Source organism: Lagenorhynchus albirostris, chromosome X, assembly GCF_949774975.1.
Source record: "Lagenorhynchus albirostris chromosome X, mLagAlb1.1, whole genome shotgun sequence".
NCBI classification, from domain to species: Eukaryota; Metazoa; Chordata; class Mammalia; order Artiodactyla; family Delphinidae; genus Lagenorhynchus; species Lagenorhynchus albirostris.
In genome coordinates this window covers 3694024-3716801 of record NC_083116.1, presented here as the reverse complement: position 1 = coordinate 3716801, position 22778 = coordinate 3694024, and the positions used below count along the sequence as shown (strand labels likewise).

General features: G+C 47.6%; 1 protein-coding gene across 1 annotated transcript; it reads left to right on the top strand.

Moving 5' to 3' along the window:
* Positions 1–17815: 17815 nt before the first annotated feature.
* Positions 17816–22483, top strand: GPR50 (G protein-coupled receptor 50). The gene is made up of 2 exons (XM_060138102.1): positions 17816–18002; positions 20892–22483. The coding sequence occupies exons 1-2, from the start codon at positions 17816–17818 to the stop codon at positions 22481–22483; spliced, it is 1779 nt and encodes a 592-aa protein (XP_059994085.1).
* The last annotated feature ends 295 nt before the right edge of the window (positions 22484–22778 follow it).

The window sequence follows — 22778 nt, the reverse complement described above, 5'->3', positions numbered from 1 at the left end:
TATATATAGCAGTGTGTATCTGTTAATCCCAAACTCCCAATCTATCCCTTCCCCCTTTAGTAACCATAAGTTCATTTCCTAAGTCTGTGAGTCTGTTTCTGTTTTGTAAATAACATCAAAATCTTAAAATATAGGAACTTGGTGTTAGAGTGGATGTGGGGTATTCACAAAGATGTCCATTGAAGTGATGCGTGTACTAGTGAAAAGCTGGAAGCAGTGTAAATGTCCATGTAGATATAAATGGTGGTGCACTCGTATTTGAGCACACTATAAATATGGTAACAAAAGTGTGGTATCTAACATTGGCCCTGTCCCAGGCACTGTTCCAAGTGCTTTGTGTGTATCAACTGGTTTAATCCTCAGAGCAATTTATGAGGTTGGTGCACTTTACAGAGGAGCAAACTGGGAGGCGAGAGGTTCAGTCACTTTCCTGGAATCACTCAGCTAGCAAGTGGTAGGGCTAGGATTTGAACCCACACAGTATGGCTCCAGAGTCTGTCCTTGAAGGAGCCCCCTAAGGAGCACTGTCTTGGGGCAGCCTTCTCCTGGACGGCCAAAGCTAAATTATTAGGCAACAAGAAACAAGTTACTGACTAGTGTGTATAGCAGGATTTCAGCGGGTAAGAAAAGAGATAGTGTCCATGCCTGTGCTTGGTCAGTGTCGGGAAGGATGCCCACAGAATGCTAACAGGGATCCCTTCTGGGAAAGGGCAACGTGACTGCAGGATTGGTGAGAAGGCAGGTTTTAAAATTTCACCTTACACGCCTCTGGACTGTTCAAATTGTTCCCATGAGATTTTTCAAAACTTAGATTTAACGTTAAAGAATCTTAATTTTTTGGAAGAAAAAATCTTAATATAGCCTCTGAATTCAGAAATGGAGATCAGCTTTAGTTGGGGGGAAGCAGTGTGGGGTAGTAGAAAGAAGGAGCGTGGAGCGCTGCCACTGGATTAGACTTACACCAACAGGAATTTATTCTCCCACAGGTCTGGAAGGCAGAATTCTGAGATTAAGGTGTAAGCAGGGCCATGCTCCCTCTACTGCTGTGGGGAAGATACCTTCTTTGCTTCTTCCTAGCTTGCGGTCATTGCCAGTGATCTCTGGCATTCCTTGGGTGGCGGCTGTGTCTGCACTTGGCCTTTTTATAAGGACATTAGGCCCAACCGCATGCAATATGACCTCATTTTCACATAACTAATTACAACTGCAAAGAACTTATTTCCAAATAAGATTACATTTTGAGATTTCAGGTGGACGTGAATTTGGAGGGTTACACTATTTGTATTAGTCAGCTTGGGCTGCCACAATAAAATACCAGACTGGGTGGCTTCCTGGTTTGTAGACGTCCAGTTTCTGGCTGTGTCTTTCCTCTGTGCACAAGCATGCGTGTGCACACACACACAGAGAATGAGAGAGAGGGAGAGAGAGAGAGAGAGGTGTGGCACGTGGGATCTTCCCGGACCGGGGCACGAACCAGCGTCCCCCGCATCGGCAGGCGGACTCCCAACCACTGCGCCACACGGTCTCCCTTCCTCTTCTTACAAGGACACAAATCTTATCAGATCAGCACCCTACCCTTAAGACCTCATTTAACTGTAATTATCCCCCGAAGGGCTCTCTCTCCAAATAGAGTCACATTGGGGGTAAGGGCTTCAACATGTGGATTTCGGTGTATTTGGAAGGGGAGGGACAGAGTTCAGTCCACAGCACTGTTCAACTCAGTACTAGCTGTGTGGTCCCGGGTAGATTATTTGACCTACCTATCCAGCTGGGGCCCCAAGCTCAGACTCTTCAATTAGCACAGGAAATCTACTTGCAAGACCCTAACTCCTGTTTTTAATTTAACTTCTTGTTAGTTTAATAAAACACTCTTAAATGCATAGGCGTATAGTGCACTGCCCTCCTTGTGTTCTCTGTCCTGGGCTCTGAAAAGATTAGGGGTGGAGCTGCACTCAGGAGTCCCCTCTGGTTTCACCACACAGTCTGTCCTGCCATCCTGACTCCCTCATTGCCTCCCGATTATTTGGAGGATGTTTTCCTGGACCCCTTTTTTTTGAGCGGGTGGTAGTGGGGGCAGAAGGAGGGGCACAGTCTTTAGAATCAAGAGGGCTCTTGGAGATGATCTGCTTCACTCTCACGTACACCTTGACCCCAAGATTTCCCCACAGATGGAAAAACTAATGCCTGTGCTCTGGAGCCAGCAGCCATATGTGGTGATTTAGGTCTAAATCTAAATTAATTAAGAATTAAATAAAATGAATGTACAACTTCCTCAGTCATGCTGGCCACATTTCAAGTGTTCAATAGTCACATAGGGCTGGTGGCTACCAGATTAGAGATAGAGAAAATTCCCATCATCACGGAAAGTTCTACTGGATGGGGCTGAGTTATAAATCAGGTCTAAACCATCCAAGGGTGCTAAAGATATGACATCTCTCAGTTGTTTCTAAACACGTATTAACAGAGATGAGTTAGACGTCCTTTTCTCCCATTGCAGCATTAGCTTAATGTTGTTTTTCCCAAACAATCACATCACATAAGAAAATTCAGCTAGTGAAAAATGCCAGCATATTGGAGAACTTCAGATACTTTACCACAAAAATTAAAAACTAGAAAAACAAAAGAAACTTTTCCCTCACCATCAAAGTTTCATGGTGATTTGCTTTGGGAGCACATGTAAGACTAAATTATAAAAGCAAAGAGCCCATCATTCTTATAGAATACTGAAGACATACCATTCATTTACTGGGGAGTGATTTTTTCCAAGATGACCTTCTAAATGTATCTTTGTGTCAAACAGGGTATCCCACTGTGATTCAAGGAGGGGACCAGATGCTCTGATTCTTTTGCTCTTTTTGACACAGCGCCCGGTAAGGTTATTAAATATTTCTGTTTAAACCCAGAGTCCCACACAGGATGTTCTAGTTAAAAAAGAAACATTTGGTAACATATCATACACAGCTAAATGAAAGCTGCTGAGCTCTAAAAGGCATTTGTTCCTCTAAGTGAGTTTCGTTTTTTAGAATGTACCATTAAATATTGTTGACTAGAACTGGTGTGGTCCTATTCAGCTTTCGTAGACATTATTTACTATCATTTCCATTCCTGAAAAGGTCTTCAAATATATGGAATTATAAAACCTTAGAACTGTAAGTGCTGCTAGAAATCATAAATCGAAGTCCAGAGAGTGGAAGTCATTTGTTCAAACTGAATAGAGTCAGAAAAGAAGTCAGGTCCTTTGAGCCTGGGTTCAGTGCCCATTTACGTCATTTACAGGAGAAAAAGCTGGCAAACAAAGCCCAGAGAGGTAAGTAGAGGGTCGAGAGAGTATGCTGTCATGTAACGAAAGAGAACAGAGTGTTTCAGGAAGGAGGGAGTCGTCATCTGTATCAAATACAACTGTATCAAATCAAGGAAGAGAGATGTAACATATCCATTGAATTTAGCAGCATGGGGGCTGTTGTTGGGTGACCTTGCCAAAGGAAGTTTCAGCAGATTGGCAGAGGCACGTTCAGGTTACAGTGGGCTGAAGAGTGAAGCGGATTCCCATTTAGAGATGATAGATTGAGCTCTTCTGTTTATCTTCAAGCCCTAGTGAAACTCCACTATAAAAAATAAAAGGCAAAAAAGGATAAACCAACAATAACAAAGTCTCATAGTCTCATAGCAGAGAGATTCCAACGACTATCTGCAGGGCATCATGCAGATGAGAGTGGTAACTGACCAAACCAAGTGCACGAAACTGCCTCCTGGGGATATTGTTAAAGAGGGGAAGTCCAAGAGACCCTCAGGATTTGGGGATGCCAGAGGACAAGATATGGACAAAATGGAGAAGGGAATTATCTGAAAACCTGTACATAGAGTAGTTGGACCACTGCACTCCAGAATACAGGCATGTATTTTTGGGGAGGAAAACTCTCCTTACAGAAAATGAGAGAGTTTGAGGCTTTCCAGTTCCAGGGATATGGCAGGCTAGGTTAATTGGGCCAATTCATCTGTTGAAAACAACCAGAGAACTTAGGTAAAATACACATCTTTTTTTTTTTTTTTTTTTTTTTTTTTTTTTTTTTTTTTGCGGTATGCTGGCCTCTCACTGTTGTGGCCTCTCCCGTTGCGGAGCACAGGCTCCAGACGCGCAGGCTCAGCGGCCATGGCTCACGGAGCCAGCCGCTCCGCAGCACGTGGGATCCTCCCGGACCGGGGCACGAATCCGCGTCCCCTGCATCGGCAGGCAGACCCCCCAACCACTGCGCCACCAGGGAAGCCCCACATCTTTTATATACATTACCAAATGTAAAATAGATAGCTAGTGGGAAGCAGCCACATAGCACAGGGAGATCAGCTTGGTGCTTTGTGAGCACCTAGAGGGGTGGGATTGGGAGGGTGGGAGGGAGATGCAAGAGGGAGGAGATATGGGGATATATGTATACGTATAGCTGATTCACTCTGTTATAAAGCAAAAACTAACACACCATTGTAAAGCAATTATACTCCAATAAAGCTGTTAAAAAAATAAAATCTTAAAAGCATGAAAGAGATGACAACAGAGAAAAGAATTACCAGCCTGAAATCTAATGAAACATGATAACGCAGAAAGTTTAACGGAATACAACCTTTGTTCTGAGGGTATTTGCTGATCCCGGCATACTTGAACTTGGGGTTGGACAGCTTCATGGGGAAAGGGAGACAGAAGTCAAAGACCAAGAGTGGACCGGGGTGAGAAGTCTTACAGGAAACGTTCTGCACGATAAACTGAGACCCCAGAGAACTATAACTTCAAGGTAAGGATAAAACAGAATTAAACCTGTCCCTTTCCTAGGTGACTGCAAGGAAAGTTACCTTGGCATTGAGCAGAGCAGGGGGAAAACCCTGAGGAGTTGTAATCACAGCCCTGCTGTAGATTTGCAAACCAAATTTGCAACAGCTAAGCAGTCCACAAAACTCCAAACCTGAATTTAGTTTAAAGTACTCCCAGACTGATAATGACTTTAGTCTCTGGCAGAAATTAAGTCAAATCCTCCCTGGAAGAAGGCATTTTTATTCTGGGCTTCAAGGAATCCCCTCAAATAATTTTTCATGGACACAGTAAAAAAAAAAAAGAAAAAGTCACATAGGAATCAAAATACCATGAGTGAAAAGTAGCAGAAGCAAGAGATGGGAGAGACCCAGATCCAGAAAGACTTCAAATAATCAAATTATTAGACAGGTATGAGAAAATAAATATATTCCTTATATTTAAAGAAATGAAATAGAAGCTTATACATTTCTTCTTGGTACACGTATTCAAAAGAAATAACCTAGGAGATTTAAGAAACATAACAAATATAACTTCTAGAAATTAAAAATACATTAACAGATTAGACAGAGCTAAAGAAAGAATGAAGAAGTATCCGGAATGCAGAACGGGAAAACAAAAGGGGTAGAAAATATGTAAATGAGGCCAAGTGGTATTCATAATAGAGGGAGAAGGTCTACCATATGTTTACTTGGAATTCCAGAAGGAGAGGAGAGTGAGAGGGAATTGGGCAACTGGCAATATTTGAAGAGGAATTTTCCAGAAATATTAAAAGATAACAAGCTAGAGATTCAAGGAGGCTGGTGAAGTCCAAGAAAAATGAATTAAAAGAAATCTAACTTTTACACATTATGGTGGAACTGTAGTACTAAAAGATAGAATAGGAAAAAATTTAAAGCAACAAAAGAAGAAAAAAGAAGTTATTTCAGAGTGTCAGTTATTGATATATTGATAGCTGATTTCCTAACAGCAAATTAAAAACACACAAGGCAGTGAACTGTAATCTTTAATGTGTGTTCAGAGTAAACAACTGTCCATCCAACAAAAATGATATCTTAGGAATCAGGGGAAAAAGGCAAAAACTAAGAGAGTTTATCATAGGTGATACACAAGAAAGGAAATTCTATAGAATGTACTTCAGACAGAAGGATAGAAATCTGAGAATGAAAATCTGACTTGTTAGAAAGAATGAAGAACAAGAAAGTATTAAATTTGTGGGTAAAACGAAATGAACATTTACTAACTGAAATGATAATAATGTCTTCTGAGGTTTGAGATAAAAGTTCAAATTAAAACAGTTGAAAATAGTAATATATAAGTTGGGAGGGACTAAATGGAGCTAAAGTGTTCGCAGATCTTTACATCATCTGGGAAGAGGGTGAAGGTATTGATCAATTCCAAACTTCATAAATAAGTCATGCATGTTGTGAATCTAGGTTAGAATTGGAGATGATAACTTTCAGACTGGCAGAAGGAATAAAATGGAATGATTCGAAAAGGTACTCAATGAAGCCAGTGATGTTAACTGCTGTACTATTTGGGACATTCACTGATGTAAGTAACTAAACACTTCAGTTAAAAGACCATGAATATCAGTCTGGACAAAAATGATCCAACTAAATGCTATTTATAAGAAACTCATATAGAAAAGAAAGATACAGAAAGGTTGACATTTTAAGAGGCTAGAAAAAGAAATACCATGAAGTTGCTAACTAAAAGGAAGCTGGTCTGGCTATATTAACATCAGACAAAATAGATTTTAAGGCAAAAAGCATGATTAGGTATAGAGTTATTTTGTAACGATAGAAACTTCAGTAACAATTAGAAATGTGTATGGAATTAATAACACAAGGTCAAAATATATAAAGTAATAATTTCTAGAACTATTCAATGGAAATAGATAAATTCACAATCACAGTAAGAGATTGTAATACTCCTCTTAGAAACTGATAAAGCAAAAAAGACAAAAAGTCAATAGTGACGCAGAAGATTAAAATTACATGGTTTAATAACTTGGCCTAACACACATATGTAGAACACTGCATTCAGAAGCTGCAGAATACACACTATTTTTAAGCACACAGTTACAAACGTTGACCATATTTAGGGCCACGAAGCAAGTCTTGACAAATTTAAAAGCCTTAAATCATATACAGTATGTTTTTGATCACAGTGGAATTAACATCAACAGCAAAAGAATTTCTAGTATGCCTCTATATGTTTGGAAATTAAGAAACATAATTTTAAATAACCCATGAGTCACAAAAGGTATTTTAAGGAAAAAAAGATATCTAGATCTTAATAATAATGAAAATGTTGTATATTAAAAATTGTGGAATGCAACTAAAGAACTGCTTAGAGTGAAATTCATAGCCTTAAATGGTTATACTAGAAAAAGAAAAAGGACTGGGCTTCCCTGGTGGCACAGTGGTTGAGAGTCTGCCTGCCGATGCAGGGGACACGGGTTCGTGCCCCGGTCCGGGAAGATCCCACATGCCGCGGGGTGGCTGGGCCTGTGAGCCATGGCCGCTGAGCCTGCGCGTCCGGAGCCTGTGCTCCGCAACGGGAGAGGCCACAACAGTGAGAGGCCCGCGTACCGCAAAAAAAAAAAAAAAAAAAAAAAGGACTAAAATTAATAATCTAGGCATCCGTCTAAAAAATTATTAAAGAACAGCAAATTAATCCCAAATAAAGTAGAAGGGATAAAATAATGAAGATATAAACCGAAGTTAATGAACTAGAAATCAAGCATGCAATGGAGAGGTCAAACAGGCCAAAAGTTGGTTCTTTGAAAGAAATCAGAAAATAAAACTTTTGGAGAAGTTGATGAAGAATAAAAGAAAGAATGAATTGATAACAAATATTAGGAAAGAAAAAAAGGATATCACTACAGTTGTGCAGACATTAAAAAGATAAAAAGGATATATAAATAACTTTGTGCCAATATATTTGATAATGTAGATGAAATGGATAAATTCCCAGAAAACAGTAACTCTCAAAATTGAATCTAGGAACACGGCCGACTGGGAAGGTCTAGGTTCTCATATTCCCATGGAAATACAAATACCTAGAAAGTTATTAAAATAACTTTATAGGAGCTCTGGAAATCAGTCAAAGGTCTATAGCAACCAAGCAAATGCCCAATCGAGAAAAAAATGACATTTAAAATGGTAGGAGATATCACGGCATTTTTACTTGCCCTTTCCCTGAAGTTTAGGGGAGCAGCAATCCAGTTCCAGTGCCGTTACATGAAATGGAGAGAGCAGAGTGAACTGAATTTGCAAGCTCCTTGAGGGATTCATTTCTATCTGTCATATCAATGAATTCAACCATTTAGAGAAGAATTAATACCAATCTTCCTGAAACTCTCCCCAAAACTGAAGATGATAGAACACTTAACAAACTCATTCTACAAGGCCAACATTAACCTGATATCCAAACCAAAGACAATATTAAAAAAGAAAACTACAGGCCAATAACCCTTATGAATATTGATGCAGAAAACGTTTAAAAAATACTAGCAAACCAAATCTGACGGCATATTAAAATGATTTTACACCATGACCAAGAGGGATTTATTCCTAGGATGCAAGAAACAGAAACCTGAACAATACTATAATCCTTAAAGAAGTTTAATCAGTAATTAATATCTCCCCTTCCAGCCTTGGTAACAAGAAAGAGCCCAACATGCTCCCAGTTACATATGACTAACCAGGCGGCTTTCCAGGGCCTGCATGAGGCCTGGGATCTCGGGGCTTTATCACCAGCCAGGGAGAGGGAAACCATTTAACTAGCCAGTTCCCATCCAGAGCAAACCCTCCTTTTCACACTGACAAACCCAGCTAGTCCCCATTCCCCACCACAAGAGCCTGGGTCTATCCTGACTGGGGGTATCGAAGAGAGGGTGGAAGTTAAGGGAAGGAGAGGATGTACGTGATGGGAGAGAGGGTCTCCCCTCTCATAGCCTCTGTTTCCTCCTAATAATTCCATCCCTCTGGTTTGCGGTGAGGAAGACATGAGATGAGGCCCTGTGCCTGACACTTAGAGGACATTGATAAAGAAGAACTGTTGCCATTATCACCGCGTGTGGAAGGAGGGCTGCTGCGTTCCAGTCCCTCTGTTGAAGGGCTGGGTAGATGCAGAAGTCTTCCTACTCCAAGACCACAGAACATGGTAGCTGGGGCTGCAGACTGAAGGAAAAGGCTCGGTGATCACCTCAAAACTCTCTCCAAGCAAATTACTTGAGTTTTCCATTAAAGCCAGAAGGGGTGCCAAGAGGAGGGGAAGTCACAGAAAAGCTTTTTTTTTTTTTTTTGATATTTTGTGAAAACTGATGTGTCTCAGGGAGAACAGGAAACATAACGGGAAGAGGAGGCTGGCAAGTAAGACAATTTTGATTAGAAAGTGGAACTTAAATATGGAATATCTGTTTAAGAGGGGCCAGAAGCATCAGAACTTCTAGCTTATTGTCAGGAGGTGTTCTGAAGATGAAGGACGGGAGGGGTACCCCTCAGATGAGAGTCTTGCAGGCCAGACAGAGAGGGGAGCCTCCCCAAATGCCTATGGTTTCTGTTCCAAATGAGAACTCAGTGGGACCAAGTGTCGCTGGAACACAGTAATCTGCTCGATCTAATTACCTGGGGTGTTAGGTCCTGCCAACTGATGCCAGCCTCAGCAAAGAGAAAACAGAAGCACCTGTGAAGTCTTAAGAATCTTTTTGACTTGGGCTAGCGACTCTACAAACAAATGGTCTTGTTAGGTTGTTTCGTTGCTGTTCGTCCTTCTGCTTGTTTAACATTCCAGACAGCCACGTCTCCTAATCTGGCCCTCTACACGATCTCCTCTCCAGGAACGCCTAGCTTGAGGAGGTGGCGTCTGCCCAGAACTCACAATTCCCCACCTTTCACTCGTGAACCTCCCTCTGCCTGGGATGGATACAGAAGTAACATTAGACGGTCCCGCCCTGACTCCATGGTTAAGGTGACAAACGTATGCAAGTGAAAGTAACATTTCTCCTGACTGCTTGTTGGTTATAACATCATGTAAAAATAGCTAGATGGAAGTTCACCAAATTTGGAGGTAGCTTGGAGATGACCTGACTTAGAATAGGTTACGTGGGGTGTACAAAGTTCTTTGGGAGGACTCCTGAGAAGAACACCCCAAACCTATGTCTTCTGGGGCATCTAAAACTGAGGTTCTCAAAGATAACTTACTATACCTTTAAGACATCATCTATAGAAAACATGCAATGGTTTCAAATACAGTATTAGCTGAAATCAAAACATAGAAATGTCAATACCTCAAAGGACAGGGGTCAACTTGCAGTTAAGCTGCTACTCGCAGGGGCAGCTCGACAGTACTGTGTATCTCAGGTGAACGGGAGGCAAGGATTTCTTTTCGGGCGGCTCAGGAACCTCCTGTGTAGACAGAGGATGCTGACTGAAGCAAGTGGGAAACATGCACAGGCCAGTATCTACTGGAGGCAAGGTGATAGCCACAGGGCAAACCGGGATCCTCTGGTCTTGAATCAAGAGGCTCTGCTCCCAGAGTTGACCAGGCCCCTTTTGGGGGGAAAGTGTGAGAGGAAGGAAGGCAGGCTCTTTGCCAATCCATGCCAAGTCCTCATGTTTGACCAGTACTCCTCTGACGTTACCAGATCGTCTGCTGAAGCCACATTAGACCATTGATTGACACTTTAATATAGGAAGACTGGCAAAATGAGAATTTGGTGCAAATTTGGTGCAGGGGCCGTGGCCCTCCGTCATAGGGTTGCCAGATAAAATACAGGACACCCAGTTAAATTTGAATTTCCAATAAACAATGAATAATTTGTAGTATAAGTATGTCCAAATATTGCATGGAACATACTTATACTAAGATTTTATTAGTATTTATTTGAAATGCAATTTCCACTGGACATCCCATATTTTCAGCTGCTAACACAGGCAACTCTACTTGGGCAGGCCACCAGGCTGAGTCTCGCGGCAGGAAGGGGGCATGGTCAGGCCTCTGGTCTCTGGGAGAGCAAGGCAGCCCCGTTACCAGGGAGCTGAACAGGTCATTGTCAGGCATTGGGCCAGGATTCTAATCACCAGAATTGAGGTACAGGGTGGGATTCAGTCTGGGGACCAAAGCAAGAGTTTATGAACTAGAACAAGTAGATCAAGTCCCAGCAGGATCTCAGTCTCAGGAGCAGCTCAGGCACTGAGTCACTGACTGCCAGGTCTAGACTTCCTTCAATTGCCAGGGGCTAGGTGTAAGACTGGATTGTAAGAGCAGGGTTTCTGTAAGAGGGGTCTCTGGGAACCTTGAATCGAGAATCACCTGGGGCACTTGGGAAACATGCAGATTCCAGGGTTCCACCCAGACCTGCCGAATCAGAATCTCTAGGGGCAGCCCTTGAAAGCTGCATTTTCCCTACGTGCTCCTGGTGGCGCTAACTCGCACTCGGTTTGAGAACCAGTACCGTAGAGCCGGGAACAATGCGTGCAGTGAGGCATTTTGGTGAAGCCACAGACTCTGGAGTCAGACCACCCAAGCTAGACTTCTAGCTCTATCATATTATCTGTGCAACCTGGGACAAGTGACATAACCTTTCTGGGCCTTAGCTTCTTTATCTGTGAAAGAGGGCTAGTCATCGTACCTGTCTCATATATATATATATATGAACAAAGCACTCAGCACAGTGGCTGGCTTCTAGGAAGGACACATACATGTTAGCCATCATTAGGGGCTGAGTGGACCCACTGGGGAGGAAGAGGACGGGGTTGGGCCCTGATCAGTACCCATGTCCTATGCCTTGTAATAGAGGGGGCTAAAGCGGAGCTTCCGGGACAAGCTGTTTATTGCACCAGAAGTCAGAAGGTTGATTAATAAGAGGGACAGTCTTTAAACGCATGGGTGATCATGCTTGGCTTGAGTGAGAAACTAGGACAATGGATATTGTTCATTAAGCTCTAATTATCAGGTAAATTGAATAAGGGGTAGGGAGTCCATGTATCACTACAAGTAATTAATGTGCTGCTTCTTTCCCTGGTAACCTGGAGTCTTTATCAGGCACTGGGATTCTGGAAATACTGGCTGCTAATTGTTTGGGTGAGTTCCCTGATCGCACTAAAGAAAATGGATGTGTCCTGCTCCTTCTAACGACTCAACCACAGGGGAGGATAAAGTGGTCCTAGCCATGATGAATTAAGCCCAGAGGGTTTGGAGAGGACAATCATTCTCTTGTTCATTTAACAGATCTGGAGACAGTGTCTCCAAGTTGGTAACGTAAATGCGACCAGACATAGTCTGTTTAGGAAAAAAAACAAAAATCACCTGTCCCAAGCTGCTCTTGAGTTGGTTGATGTCATGACCTGGCTGGCTCCCCATTCCAGTGGCTTGATTCCTGCCCAAATCCCTGCGCAGTTCCTTTGGGGCCACAGCCTTGCCCCTGGAGTCCTGGCCCCCATCGTCGACCTGGGACTAGACCTTCTTCAGCCTGGGCTGGTCCCACGCTCTGCTGAAACCCAGCTCCCCCAGCCCCCTGTGGACTTCAGGTCTGACCCGTCTCTAGACCAACCATCTTCCATGCTTTTATTCTGACTGATGTCAAGAAATCTGATTGTTCCTTCTCATGGAAAATATACAAATTGTATCAGTGAAGCATCTCAGGGGGGCACTGGAAATGCGAGTCACTCTGTATGTCCCTTTCCATCTAACACACTGTCACGTGTCATGGTGGCCTGGGATGCTGGTGAGTGCCCATTGGGTGGCTTCTGCCAGGAATTAGAGCCTAGAGGCAAGAGCCAGCAGGGGACAGAATCTCTGATGTCCCAGAGAGCCTCTGTCTTCTACGGAAGTGTAACCAAATAGAGTTTAGAGTATTAGAAATGTTCAGAATAATAAGAAGAAGAATAGCTAGTGATTGCTGAATGCCCACTCCATTCTTGAGAGTGTTCTAAGTGCTTGCATGTATTATCTCATCCAACTCCCCCATTCACCCTATGACGAGTTTTGAGGCACCATTATTATCTGCATTTTATAGCTGAAGAGACTGAGACAAAGAGGTTAGGTCACATGCCCAGAGTCATACAGCTGACCAGTGGCAGAGCTGGGTCCAATCTTGTTTTCATTTTCAAGAATTGAGCCAAATGCAGTCTCCTTGCATCAGGCATCTGCTCAGTGCTGGGGTAGGAGCAGTTTGCGAGGGAGCAGGGACTGGGTGTGCAAAGCACCTTCCAGACTCCTGTGTACTGTCCCAAGAAGAGATAAGACATCCCCCAAAGTTCAAGAACAAATGAAGAATGTTCTGCTTGTACTCAAACTGAAAGACTTTTTCACTCTTACGGGGTTTGCACCAAATTCTCGTTTTGCCAGTTTTCATATATTAAAGTGTCAGTCAATGGTCTAATGTGGCTTCAGCAGACGATCTGGTAACGTCAGAGGAGTACTGGTCAAAGAAGGTCGGAGTGACTGGGGCAGCCCTTAGCCGTCCTGCCCTCCCTGGGTGGGAGAGGAGGTGTGAACCGACACTTAGAGGCCCTCTGTCTCTCTTGGGCCAGTGGTTGCTTGGGGGCTGAAAGAGAACTCAAAATGTTCATAGCAGCATTACTCATAATAGCCAAAAATTGGAAACAACCCAAAGGTCCATTGAGGGACAACTGGATAAACAAAATGCAGTCTCTTCATACAATGGAATACTATATGGCCATAAACAAGAATGAAGGACTAATACATGCTACAGTATGGATGACCTTGAAGATATTATGCTAAGGGAAAGCAGCCAGGCACAAAAGACCACATACTGTACAATCCTATTCATATGAGACACACATCAGGTTAGTGGTTCCTAGGAGCTGAGGGGCTGGAGGGAATGGGGAGAGACTGCTAGTGGATACAGGGTTTCTCTCTGGGTTGATGGGAATGTTCTGAAATTTGATAGTAATGATGGCTGTACAACTTAGGGAATGTACAAAAAACCCCACACTGAATTGTGCACTTGAAAAGGGTGAATATAGTATGTGAATGTATCTCAATAAAAATAATCAAACAAAAAATAGAACAACAACAAAAAGGAGAACACAGAATCCACCCAATCAAGTCTCAGAGCAAAATGCTATCTTCCGAAGCTGGGCTGTGGAAGAGAGGCTCCTCCACTAACCTTGGCATGGCCTTGGGGAAGCCCTTTGCCCTCTCTGCACCTCAGTTTCCCCACCTGTTAAATGGCATTGTTGTGAGAATATATCCCTGATGGGACTTTTGGAAACTCTAAAAAGCTTATTTAAACTTACAATGCACTAATTACAAGCGAGGTATCATTATAGTACTTGAGGGTGAACATCATTATAGTACTGATGGGATTTTTTGAAATTATAAAATTATTATTTAAACTTACAATGCACTAATTACAAGTGAGGTATCATTATAGTACTTGAGGGTGAACAAGAAGGATGATGAAAAGTAACCTGCCATTGCCTCTATAATAAGAGGTCTGAAGATGTAGCACTATCCTTGTGTGTGCAGAAAAAAATCACTCGCTTGCTCTCACTCATTTTGAAAGAGTGGCCAGCTGTCACCCTGACTGCCAGGCCCACCCTGATCTTCAGTTTTTCAAAAGATGAGTAATGCGGGGGGAGGCGAGATAAATTAGGAGTTTGGGATTAACATATACACACCGCTATATAAAAAATAGGCAAACAACAAGGACCTTCTGTATAGCACAGGGAACGCTACTCAATATCTTGTAATAACCTATAATGGAAAAGAATCTGAAAAAGAACACACACATACAAATATATATATCTGAGTCATTCTGCTGTACACCTGAAACTAAAACAATCTTGTAAATTAACTATACTTCAAAAAAAAAAACCTTAAAGAAAAAGATGAGAAATGTGGAGGCTAAGATGAGAGGTTTCTGTACCAACAAGAAGAGGGGAAAAATCTTCTAATGTCTACCTTCCGTACAGAGCACCAGTCGGCACCACCTCTGCCTGGGATGTCGCGAGCTTTCAGTCCTGGGGGTCCTTTGGGGCTCCCTGGTCTCCCTAATCTCATAATAAGTGACCTAGGGGAAAGGACCACACTCACTGGGTTCCAGGACTGCAAACTCTCTATACATTCTCTGTCCACTATCCATCGCTTTTTCTCCTTCCCAACTTCCATATGGGTTTCCACGGTTTTCCTGGGATCCCCAGGGAACATCCTAGCTCTCCTCTATTTTGAATCTATACCTTAATAGCTTCCATATCCCCAATAAAGTGTTTCTCTCCATCGTCGGTTATTAGCACTTCGTAGCAGCCCTTTTAGAAAGACACTTAATTAAAAATCTTTTGGAAGCTTAAATAAACCATATGCACTGCACTCTATCCAATAAAAAGCTACTCCCTTAAATTCCAAAATAATTGAACTTATTGCCTGTGGATCCTGTCCTACTGGGGCAGAGCCTGACCGCTTTTCTTCCTCATATGCATCCACATAATGGATTCGATATCCATCTGTTTTTCTTAGGATAGGGACTACGTTCAGAATTTTTATTAAGATAATTCATAAAAATAAGAAAATTAATTTAACCAGATGCAGAATTCTCTGCCCCTCCATTATTAAAATAGTTGCTTCTCCTACTTGTCTAGTATTTGAAAAATACAAGCCCCATGAGGTCACGATCAAGCAGTGTTCAAACAGGGGCAGGGGCCAGGGGATTCAGGTCACCCTCTCTCCTGCTCGGCCCTCAGTCCCAAGGAAGTCCAGGCCGTAGTCCATCCAGAATTTCCAGTGTCCTGGGCCTCCGCCTGCTCTGGGGTCACGTCATCTAGGAGTACAGTGCACTGGATAACAGTTTGCCAGCTCTGTTTACAAGACTTTGGGTGGGGGGAGGTGGCTTGGGTAGGGGACACTCCAGTGTCTTAAGTCATTAGAATGCTGATTTCCTTTTCTCATTCCAATTTTTGTTTATTTGAATTAAAAACCGCTCTTTGCCACGAGTAAAAGGATCCAAACCCTCGGGGACCCAGCATCAGCAGCCAGATGTGAAGAACTGCTTCACGGTGTGGGCGGCCTTTCGGCTTTGGTCTCTTTTCGGGGCTCACAGTTGCCTAGGGAGGATAGCATAGCTATGCTGCGTTCACGGTAAATCCTGGCTAAGTCCGGCCCAGACAGCGCGCGGCCGGGGATCCAGGCGACGGGGGGCGATGAGATAATGAATGAGAAAAGGCTCCAGGCGGGAGATCGTTATTCATGCCGATTCTCTTCTCAGCAGCGTGCGCAGTATCGGGGTGAGGGGTTCATCTTCAAACAAGGAGACACATTACTAGTTTGGACTTTTCAGCGAGAGAAAGTGCATGCACTCTTGATTTTTCAGTCGTATCTGTCTTTCCGTTAAACGTCCCTAAATGTTCAAGTCCCTCGCGGAACGCGCCCCAGCCCCCAACCCCGGTGTCCGTCTCCTTCCCCGCAGGTCAGGAGGGCGGCAGTGTCCAGACGGTGGCGCTCCGGGACAGTGCAACCCCCTATCCCCCCACTGCAGCAAGAAGGCTAGTCTGGGACAAGTTTCAAGGTGCTTGCTGAAATTTTCTGGGAGGTTTCTCAACAAGAGTCATAACTTTTAGTAGCCGGCACAAAATCCACCCCCGTAACCAAGGTCGTTGAGGGAACGAGTATCCGAATCTCGCCCCTGTAGCCCGAATATTTCGGATTTCCCGTAGCCCGTGCGCTCCGAGAGCCTGGGTGCACCGCAGGGAACTGTGACGCCTGCGGAGGGAGATCCGCGGGGCAGGGGGCGGCCCGACCCAGTTGAGGTTGAAATGAGACCCTCCGCAAGGGAAAAGGACTGAGCTGAGTTATTCCTGGGGCGGGGTCCTCTGGTCTGCCGGTGGCTTCCAGGCTGCGCAGCCCAGCACCTCCGCGCCTGTCCCGCCGCTCCGGCACAGCTCCCCGAGCTTACCCGAGTGCCCCGCGCCACTCCGTAAGGCGTGCGGAGCACCTAGAGAGGGGACGGGAGTCGGAGCCGCTCGTCCCGGGTTTCTTTGAGGAGTGGCAGTCCAAGAGAAGGGCTTTATCCCCCGTTTTACTTTTTCCCAGAGCAGCCTCGAAGCTCCCGCAGCCAGGGCGCCAGGCAGCAGGGAAGGGGACGCGCTCTCACTCTCGCTTGCCCCAGAGTTGGGGGCAAGCGGCCACCATCTACCTCTTCTCACTCCCAGAGTACAGACACGATCCCTGCTCCCAGAGCCTGACGTAGGGGCCATCTCCTCAAGGAAAACACAAGTCGGGGACCGGATTGAGTGCCACCCGCTGCTGCTGCTAAGGGAGCCAACCAGCTCCTGCCAAGCACCAGAGTGGGAATAAATTCCCTAGAGACTGCTGTCCAGATTGGGGAGGGAAGCCCCCAGCAGCTGTCCCCTGCTTTCCGCGGAGTATAGAAGGCTTTGAAAAGGCAAAACACTGGGATGGGATGAACCTCTCAAGGAGACTGCAGAGGCGAATACCTAGGGTCCAAGGGGCCACTGGCCACTCCTCAGGCTCTGCTGGGGGCTTCAGACAAGCTTGGGTTGGCACTGGACCCCCAAGAGGGACCCTATAGCCCCGCTCTGCAATCTACAGCGCTTTGCCAGGTGTTTGCGTAAGAGAGGGAGGGAGAACTTGCTAGAAACGGATGCGCAGTGGCTGGTGGGGAGGAGGTGGATTCTGAGCTGGTCACGACGCAGGGTACCTGGGGGATGTGGTGGGAGGCGGAGCGGCTAGAGGGGAAGCACATACAAGGCAGCCGGAAGCAAGACGACACCTCGATGTGGATTTGTCCAAAAAGAGTTGGAGATCAAAGCGGGGGTGATCAGGGAGCTCTGATTGGTCGGGGGGAGGGATTTGGGGTGGGGCTAGCCACCTCTTGAGGCTTTAAAAGCTCATCGGAGAGGGGCGGGAGTGCTGTCATTTGCTCTCCGACTCTCGGAGGGGTGACAGCTTTCCTGAAGCTCCTGGCGACAGAGCAGGTGTTCGCTGTCCAGACCCGGCTGGGAGGACCTAACGGTCTCCAGCAGCAACATGAGGCCTACCCTGGCAGTTCCCAGCCCATACGGCTGTGTTGGCTGTAAACTGCCGCAGCCAGACTACCCACCGGCCCTAATCATCTTTATGTTCTGCGCAATGGTCATCACCATAGTCGTAGACCTGATCGGCAACTCCATGGTCATTTTGGCTGTGTCAAAGAACAAGAAGCTCCGAAATTCTGGTAAGACCCCTTTCCTTCTCCCTGCCCACCGTGCAGCCACTTGCAACCCCTACCTAGGGTGTTAGTTTGGGCTCCTGCAATAGGGAACCCGTGGATGGATCCTGCTCCCCATTTCCCTGCGAGCCTGAGTGATGATGTTCCGCCGTGGGGGGGGGGGCCATAAACTCAGAGCTTCTCCAGGCTGCGGAGGTTCGGAGAAGCTCTGGGCAACCAAGTGCAAATCCCCGTCCCTGCGGTGCGCGGCACACCGCCGAGCCCGGCCCCGTCGGGAACCTGATGCAGAGGGAGCCGGCACCCGAGCGGAGAGTCCGGCGGCCGCCCGGGGACAGCACGCCGAGCCGGACGCCGCAGAGGTGGCCGCGCCGAGGCAGCGCGGGAGGAATTAACGCGGAGGGAGCAGCGGGGTTGCTACCCGCTCCGGTAAAGTTAAGTTCTCGGCGGCTGAGGCGGCGCTTGCCGGAGCGCAGCGCGGCGGCCGAGCCCAAGCCCGGCCGAGTCCCCGCTCGCCGCAGCCCTGTGACTCCAGGGTGGCTCCCGGGCAGCTCCCGGGCGGCGGAGCGCAGACCCCCGCGCCTGAGTGTGAAGCAGGGCGGTCTGAGCCCGCCAGAGCCGAGCTCCGTCCGCCCGTCCCAGGGCGCACGGCGGAGAGAGGCGAGCGGCCGGCTGGGCGCAGCAGGCGGTGGCAGCGACGGCGGCGGCGGCGGCGGCGGCGGAGACCCCGAAGTCCGTAAGCGGGGTACCGGGGGTCGCAGGGCGGGGCGGCGGAAAGGTTCGGGAGCTCGGCGTCCCGGGGGCACAGAAGACGGCAGAACCGGTGAGGATCGCGGGAGGGCTGCAGGAGAGCTCAGAGGGTATGGTGGGGGGCGCAAGGGAGACCGCAGAGCGCGCGGACGTGGGACGAGGTGGGGCGGCGAGCGAGACTCCCCTCGCGGCCTGCCAGTGCCAAGGGGAGGGGGCCGGCTGCGAGCGGGCCTGGGGGACGGTGGTGGAGGCTGCAGAGCGCTGCGCCCCTTGCCGGGGGCGGGGGCGGCAGACGCTGCGGAGCCTTGAGCCGCTTTTGCAGGTTGGGCGGGAGAGGGCTCGAGAGGGGAGGTGGGGGAGGGGCCAAGGGGCCCAAACGCCCAGCTCGGGCCCCGGATGGGAAGGGGCGGCGCCCAGGGCCTCCGCTGCCTGGATCCCGGCCGGCTGGGGCCGGAGGGCAGAGGGGAGCGAGGGGGCGGGGTCTGAGGGGGTCGGGCACCCACAGGACCCGGGCGGGCGGGGTGCCGGGGAGTGGAGGCCGCCACTCTCTGGGGGATTACTTTGCTTGGACGAGGAATCACAAACACCACAGAAGTTTCCAAATGCAGTGACGGGCACACAGTCATTAAAAGTTTTCTTTTAAACTTTTGATGGGTGTGTCTGATTTCTCCTCGGTCCCCCGGAGACGTGGGGCCGCACACTTGGATCTCACGTGCGCTCCAGCAGTGCGGTCCCAAGGGGCCCAACCCCGGAGCCCCCGGGGGGTGGGGCACCTGCAAAGTCCATTTTCTCTTTTTTCCTTTTCTCCTTCACCTTCCTTTCCTTCCATAATTCAAATAAAGGTTTTTAGCGTTGTTGTGGTTTTGTTTTTAAGTCTTTGCCCTCTCTCTTCTCCTCTTTTCTTCTCCGAATTCATTACTTTGAGGGAAAACCCTAGAAAGAACCTCTTGGGTAGAAAGCGCCGAGGCCTGGCCTTGGCAGTGCTGGCGGAAGGAAGCAGAACGAGCCGTTCCTTTGCCCTTTTAAAAGTGCTCATTTTCTCCCAGTCCGAGATGAAGTGCAATATTTTGCCAAACCAATGCTAATTAGCAATGAGGTGTTTCCAGAGAAAGGGCCCCGCATCTGCACTTGGCCTTGCAGGTTTTACAAACAGCGTTCCTCCCGCCGCCCTACAAAACAGGAGTGCCCCCTCCCCACCGGCACTTTCCTGTTTAGCCCGCAGGCTCCAGTAAAGCCCGGGACCGGGGGCCTGGAACCAGTGTGCAGGGTGGCGAACGTGCTGGTGCCCGGCTCTGCTCGGGGACCCGCGTGAAGCAAGCAATTCTGCTAATCCTTGCAGGGATTTTCCTGATTTTTTCCCCTCTTTGCTCACTTTCTCAGACTAAATTTTACAGGGCCTCTCCCCACCCTCAGTTTTTACTCTTAGGTTGCCTCTGAAATGGTAAGTATTTACTGGGCTAAGTCTTAGATTATTGTCTGATCCCGCTGGGAAAGACCGCTTAAGAAAACGACATGCCCTTTCTCGGACAGTTCTCTTTAGACATGTTTGCGTTGTAAATGCGATGGTACGTTAGAGAAGGCAGAGGGCTAATTTTTTTTTCGGGGTTGGGGGAGGTTGAGGCTTCCTGGCAGTCCTCCAATCTCTCCACCCACCCCAGTCCCTACCCTCCAGCCCGTTTCCGACAGACAGCTCCATCCAGCTCCCCTCTACTCCCTCCCTCCCCCCACCCGTACTCCGCCAAAACTTCGCGTTTTGTTTTTGTTCAAAATGATGGCCACAGGTCTGTGTGTGTGGGAGTGTGAAGGGCTCCCCAACGGGCTTTCGTGTTTACTGCTTTCTGACTTCACTTTTTTCCCAAAGCAGAGATGATGTTGTTTGAAAGGAAAAAAAGGTTGTCAAAGGACAGGTCCCCCAAACCTGCTTGTGCATCGGAATCATCTGGGACATGCTTGTAACTAAAAATAAAAACACAACTGTATTTCTTGAAAAGAATTCTAGAAGTCGAAATTGTCACGACTCCAGCTGGCCTTTTCTTCCAGCTTATATTTGTAGATTTCCAAATGTAACCATTTGTTCTTCTCTGTCTTCCTCCCCCGCCCCCACCCCCACCCCCGCCCCACCCCGCCCCGCCCCAATATGCTTTTCAGGCAACATCTTCGTGGTTAGCCTCTCTGTGGCTGATATGCTGGTGGCCATCTACCCCTATCCTCTGATGCTGCATGCCATGGCCGTTGGTGGCTGGGATATGAGCCAGTTACAGTGCCAGATGGTTGGATTCATCACAGGGCTGAGTGTGGTCGGTTCTATCTTCAATATTGTGGCAATTGCTATCAACCGTTACTGCTACATCTGTCACAGCCTCCAGTATGAGCGCATCTTCAGTGTGCGCAATACCTGCATTTACCTGGTTGTCACCTGGATCATGACCGTCCTGGCTGTCCTGCCCAACATGTACATTGGCACCATCGAGTATGATCCTCGCACCTACACCTGCATCTTCAACTATCTGAACAACTCTGCCTTTGCTGTGACCATCGTCTGCATCCACTTTGTCCTCCCTCTGCTCATAGTGGGTTTCTGCTACGTGAGGATCTGGACCAAAGTGCTGGCAGTCCGCGACCAGGCTGGGCAGAATCCTGACAACCAGCTTGCCGAGGTTCGCAATTTTCTAACCATGTTTGTGATCTTCCTCCTCTTTGCAGGGTGCTGGTGTCCTATTAACGTGCTCACTGTCTTGGTGGCTGTCAGTCCAAAGGAGATGGCAGGCAAGGTCCCCAACTGGCTTTATCTTGCATCCTACTTTGTAGCCTACTTCAACAGCTGCCTCAATGCTGTGATCTACGGTCTCCTCAATGAGAATTTCCGAAGGGAATACTTTACCATCTTCCATGCTATGCGGCATCCTATCCAGTTCTTCTCTGGCCTCATCACTGATGTTCGGGAAATGCGGGAGGCCCGAGCCTTCGCCCGCGCCCGCGCCCGCACCCGTGACCGAGCCCGCGAACAAGCCTGTACTGCTGTGGAGGAAATACCGATGAGCGTCCGAAATGTTCCACTACCTGGTGATGCTGCAGCTGGCCAACCTGAGTGTGCCTCCGGCCACTCCAGGCCAGCCTCCGGCCACTCCAGGTCTGCCTCTGCCCACCGCACATCTGCCTCTGTTCACCATAAGTCTGTCTTTAGTCACTCCAGGCCTGCCTCTGGCCACCGTAAATCTGCCTCTGGCCACTCCAGGTCTACCTCTGGTCACCCCAAGTCTGCCACTGTCTACCCTAAGCCTGCCTCTGTCCACTTCAAGGCTGACTCTGTCTATTTCAAGCCTGCCTCTAGCCACCCCAAGCCTGTCACTGGCCACCACATCCCTGCTGGCAGCCACTCCAAGGCTACCTTCAGCCCTGCCACCAGCTGCCCTAAACCCACCACTGGCCACACCAAGCCTGCTACCACCCACCCCGAGCCTGCCGACTATCCTGAGCCCGTTGCCACCAGCCACCTGGAGCCTGCCATCGCCGGCCAGCCTGAGCCCACTGCTGCTGGCCACCTGGAGTGTGACATCACTGACCTCCCTGAGCCCGCCTCCAGCCCTGCCGCTGAATCCCCCAAGCCTGTTGCCAGCCCGCTGGAGCCTGCTGCTGCCGCTGCCCCTGTTGACCCCTTTGTGGTCACCATTGCCACCGATGATTACCAGGAGGTTGTGGTTATTGATGTTGAAGCTGATTCTGATGAAGTGGCTGTGTGATCTTAGGGGCGGCCAAGCAGTGGTCCCCTTTCGAGGTTGGCTAGCATATGTAATACAAGTGAGATATCTTAGTGCACCTACACACAGACACATGCAGACACTGACAGAGAGTGTAAGCTACACCTACCTTTCAGGCATACTCCTCCTTTCCATTATGTCTGCAAAAGTGTGAGTGTGTGTGTGTGTGTGTGTGTGTGTGTGCGCGCGCGCGCTTGCTCCTTTAGAGACCAATTTCCCCTCAAGTTTGGCTTCTGTTGTTCTGAGCCTCCCTTTCCTCCTGTGGTTGACTGTGAGC